The sequence below is a fragment of the Poecilia reticulata genome, linkage group LG8 (genome assembly GCF_000633615.1).
Source record: "Poecilia reticulata strain Guanapo linkage group LG8, Guppy_female_1.0+MT, whole genome shotgun sequence".
In the NCBI taxonomy this organism is placed as follows: Eukaryota; Metazoa; Chordata; class Actinopteri; order Cyprinodontiformes; family Poeciliidae; genus Poecilia; species Poecilia reticulata.
The window spans coordinates 24,252,447-24,259,376 of NC_024338.1; the positions used below are offsets into that span (position 1 = coordinate 24,252,447).

The 6,930-nt window shown below is 42.0% G+C and overlaps 1 protein-coding gene across 1 annotated transcript in view; it reads left to right on the forward strand.

The window, feature by feature from the left end:
- The window catches only part of ccp110 (centriolar coiled-coil protein 110), a 7,640-nt gene extending 2,794 nt beyond the window's left edge, over positions 1–4,846 (forward strand). The window contains exons 2-13 of the mRNA XM_017306140.1: positions 4–577; positions 662–952; positions 1,094–1,215; positions 1,628–1,805; positions 1,914–2,023; positions 2,552–2,668; positions 2,764–2,865; positions 2,947–3,063; positions 3,201–3,274; positions 3,452–3,517; positions 3,633–3,692; positions 4,344–4,846. Coding sequence (XP_017161629.1) covers positions 4–577; positions 662–952; positions 1,094–1,215; positions 1,628–1,805; positions 1,914–2,023; positions 2,552–2,668; positions 2,764–2,865; positions 2,947–3,063; positions 3,201–3,274; positions 3,452–3,517; positions 3,633–3,692; positions 4,344–4,419 — 1,887 coding nt within the window. The 3' untranslated portion in view covers positions 4,420–4,846. The remainder of the gene's footprint in view (positions 1–3; positions 578–661; positions 953–1,093; positions 1,216–1,627; positions 1,806–1,913; positions 2,024–2,551; positions 2,669–2,763; positions 2,866–2,946; positions 3,064–3,200; positions 3,275–3,451; positions 3,518–3,632; positions 3,693–4,343) is intronic.
- The last annotated feature ends 2,084 nt before the right edge of the window (positions 4,847–6,930 follow it).

Sequence of the window (6,930 nt, forward strand, 5' to 3'; positions counted from 1 at the left end):
GAGAATGAAGAGAGAAGTGAAGAGGAAGAGGAGGATGATGATGAGGACATAAGCTTGGACAGCCTCCTTAAGAGATCGAGGGAGTACGTGCAACGGGAGCAGAATCAGCAGAGATCAGCAGAGATGGTTGACCCGATCAGCAAGGTTCCSCCAGCAGAGTGTGTTTCTCTCAAACAGCAGCAGAGGTGTAGCCCCATCATGGACTCTGGTGTTGAGTTTGGATTCAGTCTGCATCACAGCCCAGTTGGCCCAACGCCAATGCAGCAGCAGCCTCCATATGACCCCAGTCCCCAAAAGTCTGTCCCCCTCTCACCGGTCAAACCAGAGCGATATGCTCACCTCCCTAGCCCGGAGTCCAGCGTCAGCCCCCGTCCATGTAGGCGCAAACCACGGCCAGTTTCTACAGGGAACATCCACATCTCGTTTCCAATCGGCCCTGCAGACCTAATCGCTCGAAGCCCAGGGAGGGTAGAGGATGGCGCTGGACGGGTGAACTGGTCAGAGGCTCTCTCGGCTGGTTCCATCTGCAACTTGGGTGTAGAGAGGAGGGATAGCAACCGTCGCTCCAGTCACTGCGGTACCAGTCCAGTGCAAGATAACAGCAGCCCCGTGAGTTCCTCTGTACCCAGCGCTATGACACATCACRATCATCTGTCTTTAGGATTTCGCCGGCGYTGCCACACACTGGACAGCCAGCTAAATACCTTCCAGTCTGGAGCTGASCAGGTTGACCGGAGCCAGGAAAGGCTCCCTCGCTTCATGGCAGGTGTTACGTGGCTTGCTCCAAGTAGGCGCACCCCAGCTGCCCCTTTAAACCAATCATACAAGGTAGAAAGCCCTTCTGCGTGTCTGCTGAGGCCCCGTGGGAGTCCAGATGAGTCCCCGGTGCCGAACAACAGCAAGAAAACACCAGTTGTCCTGAGAAATGCTACTGAGTTACAAGTCAAGTCAGGTGACTTTATTCATTGAATATTTTGTTTCTGAATTGTTTTTTTCCTACTCGGGTATCACCTTTCCTCCAAGTGCAAGTCTTCCTTTTATTTAAAAGTGGAGTTAGAGGATTTTGCTTGTATCTTTGTTTGGAAACACACAGAGGAGACGCAGTGGCGAACCCAGGCTCTGGAAGATATGCAAAGGCGTTTAGAGGAGGAACATGCCCTGCAGATGTCCATCCTTCTAGCTGAGCAGGAAAAGGAGCAACAGCGCCTCCATCTGGTGAGAACAAAGTGTAAAAGAAGTACTTTTAGTAATGCAGTGATCTTGTTTATCTTTTATTTTGTTGCTCCTCAAATGCAGAGGCTAAATAAGCTAGACTCTGATGGAAAAGTTATTTCATTTCATTTGGCCAAAAATAAGTCAAAACCATTAGAATTAATAGAAAAACACTTTTGAAATATGTCACTCTGTGAGTAATGGATATTTATCACTTTTTATTACTGAATCTATACCAACATATTTAATTCAACTATTTGAGATGGCTACAAAAAGTTTAATTTTGTCAGAACACACAGGAAACTAGTTCAGATTGTATTTTTAAGCCATAACCTGTGCAGGTAGAGTTCACTGTCTTGTCTGTGTGTCTTGTTCAATGCAGARAGCTTTCATTTTTTTTCTCTCTGACGTTCAGGAGCTCGAGGAGACAGAGARAAGACTGAAGAAGCACGAGTGTGAGAGGCCAAGAAGTGGGGACACGTTTGACTGGAGCTACAGGTCTGTGAGTGGCAGCTGTCCCATAATGAGCCCCTCCTGTCCTGGACTGAGCCCCATTCACACTTCATCAGAGCGACCGTCTGGGCACACTTTAGGTACCAGTTCRTTCATTGGTGTCTTGTTATTTTAAAACATTCTGCTGCAGGTAATAGTTTTAAGCTYTCTCTATATTTTTAAAAGTACATTGTTTGATATTCTTGCAGGTTTTCCCAGTGCGGTTCCTGCCAGTGTGATGACCCCCCCTGTCCAGCCTGCTGCTTATCTGTGGGGATCGACAAGRACAGCAAACAAATCCCGAGTGAGGCTAAGTCTGGTCAGCATCAACATGCTTCCTCCWCACTGAATGAGTGCAACTTAGTATTTCAAGATGCTGACATGGGCATCCTACCCTCTAGTCACTCCCAGTTATATTTCCTTAAACAAACTAAATGAAAAATCTAGAAACAGGAAAATGATGTGATTTTTAAATGAAAATATTGTAGGAACCCTGACCCATGTTTTATTTTTGTTGCATTTTGTACCAGTTAACTCAAAATGATCAGGTTGGGTTCAACATTGATGAAACCACAACTGTCCAAAGTGACTTTCACTAGTGCAAAAGTAACTTCTCTTTAAAATCTCCATTGATGTTTATGCACCATTTGCATCTCCACATATGCAATTCAGTAAATTTTTCAGATCGGTCACATTTTTTGGCATTGACAACATAGCTGGTTTTGTCCACTGTCTATGTTCTGCTCRATATTTTTGGTTTAATTTGATTTGAAATCAGCATGTTTTCAGTGGAACTTGTCCATCTTTATGATCCCCCTCTCTCTGTGTGAACTCGTTTGGTTGGCAGGTTCTAACAGCAGAGCATCAGAAGGCTTTTTGTCAAATCGGTGCCATGATTCGTGGCTTCCTCACMCGCAGGYTGCTCAAAACAGAGAAGCTGAAACAGCTGTGCCAAACCGTTGTGGTAAGATCGCATCCAGGCAAARAGGACTTCACAAATAAAAACATTAAAACTTTTCGMACTAGGCAAAAAAATACTTTTGTAAATCTCTACCTTAGGATACGCAAGAATTCATTCAATCATTTGAGACTGAAGCTGCACAGAAGAGAGGACCCTACACAGCACAAGATCTCTCCCTGCAGGAGAGAGTCAGAGCCCAGGTATGGCTGTGATATTACTGTGTGCAGCCAGCAGAGGGCCCCCTTGCCTTTTGTGTTAATATTTGCACATTTGTCCTTCAGCTACGTGCAGCCCTGTATGACATCCATGAGATCTTCTTTGAAATACCTTTGAGGGACCGACTGGCCCTTCTGCAGCAGGAAAGGGAGCTGCGTGCAGAGAGGAAGCTTCGAGATCTGGTWATCTRAAAATACTGGCCGTGTATCACATAGAAAAAGAAAGCAGAGGAAGATAATATTTAGGGAGAATATTTTCTGATTTYTCTYTAGCTCCAYATTTTATTACATTTCGTTCTAAATCTGCATCTCCCCTGCAGGAGAAAGCCAAGACCCCCAAAGACAGAGTGTCTCTCTCTGCTGCTACACAGAGGTCTCTGGACAGGAAGAAGAAGTACGGAAAAACACACATTCGTTTATTCCTTACGGAAAAATGTAAAGTTACTTTCATTCATCAGTAAGGAAAGGCAGAGTGTCTCTTGGGATTTTCCTCCCAACATTCCYTACTGATATCAGGARKATTTCAGATGATTAGCTCTGTTTTTGTTCTTTACGTTTGGTGATTGTTCAGGGTCAGCGAATCGCCAGCAGCGGCCAGGAAGGCGCAGCATAAGCCAAAAAGCCCCACCACCAACAGGTTACTGATATTTATWTACTTTTACACTTTCTTTGACATGTTCTCAGGGTTTGTGTAGTTTATCGTTAATCTTTTTTCAGATTTTTTTGAGATTTCTGTTTTGTTTGTTTTCCAGAGTTCAGAAGCCAAGTCAGGGCCAGACTTCCTCTACTCCAGGCCAGCTGAACCGTCAGGGGTGACTTTTCTACCTTTTATGTTTTCTTGTTTTAAACCTGTGAAGTGCTTTAAATCACATTAGCGAATTTTTATTTTTAATTTACTTTTTTCCATTATGGATTTATTGATTGATTAGTTTATAATCAAGTTTATAATTAGTTTTTGTATCCCTTGAACTTTTCCCCAATTTGTTCACGTTGCTATAACAAACTTTAATATATATTATTGGAATTTTATGTGATAAAACATCACATGAAATGTGATATCACCAAAGTACTGTATACTGGTAATTGTGAAGTGGAAGAAATAAGATGCATGACTTTTAAAATGTTGCATTAATAAAATCCTAAAACCTSTGGCACACATTTGTGTTCACTCAGCTTGTGGAACCACATTTCTCTGCGATTGCAACTGCAGCTTTTAAGGAATATGTCACATCTGAAATGTTAACCAATASTATATTGAATGGAGAGTATCTGAACAGCAATGTTCAAGTCTGGCTCAATGTTTAGAGTTGTCCTTTTCTCTGTGTGCTCAATGGACTAGATCGAACCTTGACTTGTAAATAAATAAATTATAAAAAAATMTAAATCTTTTTAAGTGAGCATTTTGATTCCAGAGGAAATCAATGCTTTTACTGTAAGGACTGACGGTGTCTGTTTGTCCCCAGGAGCTGGTACAGAAAGACTCCAGAAGACAGAGTGAGGCGCTTGGACACCATGAAGAAGCARCACTCTTTGGGTTAACAAACACATTAATGCCTGACGATCTGCTATCTTGAATTTTTAAAATATTTTATTAGACATCCTGTACAAGTGAAGCCACTWCTCTCYGTGCTGCTAAGTTTCACTCCCATCCGTGTTCACCTTCTCACTGTAATGCCCACTTGTAATACGATCTTATTGTTCAAATTTGTTGTTACCTGCTGAAGCTGTGTCTGTTTTTTTTTGTCTTCCAACAAATGATTGTATAACAAGAATGTAATGTGTGTTGAGGAATTTTATAAGCAGGCTAGTATTTAAGAAAGAGAGAGGCAGCTGCTCAAYGGCTGAACGTAAGTCAGAGCCAAAACACAGTAAGTTAGAAATGTATCTGTGCCTGAGAACTACACCTTGCTGCCAGCATGTTTATTCTCTATTATCTCCTGTGATCATAAACACTAAGTGCTCGTGGTGGTAAGATTTTTTTTTTCTACAATTATCAGTTTCATGATAATATACTTGTCTTAAGAGTCATAGTACACAGAGCCTTGCAAATTCATTCATACTTTGCGACTTTACCAGTATCCACCTTTATAGCCACAGACTGAAATGTTTGTATTGGGATTTTACTTGATAGGCTGACAAAAAGTGGTGCATAGTTGTGAAATTACGAAATAATTTAGCAGTTTTGAAATCTTTTTAAAGCATCTCCATTCTCTCAACAACTTTGACCAGCTCTTCCACCCCCGTCAAAGAAAACATCCCCACAGCATAGTCTAGTTATTCATTAGTCTTGTTGTTTTTGGGGTTTTTTCTTTTGCAAAGGCCAAAGAGTTGTAAGAGTCCGGTTAACATTTGACCAGAGGAACTACTCCCACTGTGTTCCCTACTTGGCTTACGTAAACCCATGCTTTTTTATTTCAGTAGTGGATTTATTTTGGCCTCTCCAGTTTTTGTGGAGTGCACAACTAATAGTTGTCCTGTARGCATACTCCTCCAGCTGAGCTGTGGATCTGTGCAGCTCCTCCAGTGTCACCATGAGCCTCCTGGGTTCTTTTAGTGTTGCTCTCCTTACCTGTTCTGCAGATTTCTCACACTCTCTTAATTTTCATTCTGGATTTCTACCAAAACAGGTTGACTTGTTATCACTANAGTTCAAGTCATTCTGGTCCACGAACAGGTCAGTTTATAATTCATGTTCCTGGACACATAACTACAAGTTGATATGAAGAAAATGTTGCACTGGCAAAATAAAGTTTCCTGTGGAAGCCAATTAGTCAAACACAATCTGAAGATTAAAGTCATAAATGTTTATGACAGCGAGAAAAGAAAAGAAAAGAAAAGAAAAGGAGGAATGTTTTCCTCCATATAAAGATTTTACATTCATGCCTCAAGTGTAAAAATAGGTGCATCTGTGCAAGGATGTGGCACAAAAACTAAATTACACATTGCCCTAAAATCTCTGGTGACATTTGCAGAGTTAAATACAGAGTGTCTGATTTAAAATCTGCTCCAGAGAGCTGAGATATTTTTATCTGATTAAAACCATGTTTTGTCAACTCATTTTGTAAAGAAATGTTGCTCTTGCTAATCTGACAAACTGGRACAAACATAAAACATGGGGATGACTGACAGATTATTTAAACACGGGGGGAATGACAATACATTTTGGATGCATTTCAAGAAACAAGGAATGTGAATTAGAAAAAACTCCATAATAAATGTATTAACATTTYATTTTGTTTGATTATTCTAGCCTAAAAAATTAATAGTACAACCAGATCAATAAAGATTCGACGTTCAAGACATTCAAGCCTGTTCTGAGTGCATTTAAACTTTTAACAAGTTTGTATATAGTACTCCCTCTACTTGAAAAAGCTTTTTGTCTGTGTATTTTCTCTTCAGGTGCAAGACGTGCCACATGAGAAAAACATAAAACCCCCAGTTTGTAAATCTGCGACTGTCAGCGGCTACACTTTGGTCACTGACTCACCTGGGCTTCCCAAAGTTCCTGAATTTAGGCCAAACGTAGCAGAGCCACCTTCTCATTCTAKCTCTGAGACGCCCATTTSTAATGGATACAAAGAAGAGAAGGACTTAAAAGTYGAGAATGAAGAGAGAAGTGAAGAGGAAGAGGAGGATGATGATGAGGACATAAGCTTGGACAGCCTCCTTAAGAGATCGAGGGAGTACGTGCAACGGGAGCAGAATCAGCAGAGATCAGCAGAGATGGTTGACCCGATCAGCAAGGTTCCSCCAGCAGAGTGTGTTTCTCTCAAACAGCAGCAGAGGTGTAGCCCCATCATGGACTCTGGTGTTGAGTTTGGATTCAGTCTGCATCACAGCCCAGTTGGCCCAACGCCAATGCAGCAGCAGCCTCCATATGACCCCAGTCCCCAAAAGTCTGTCCCCCTCTCACCGGTCAAACCAGAGCGATATGCTCACCTCCCTAGCCCGGAGTCCAGCGTCAGCCCCCGTCCATGTAGGCGCAAACCACGGCCAGTTTCTACAGGGAACATCCACATCTCGTTTCCAATCGGCCCTGCAGACCTAATC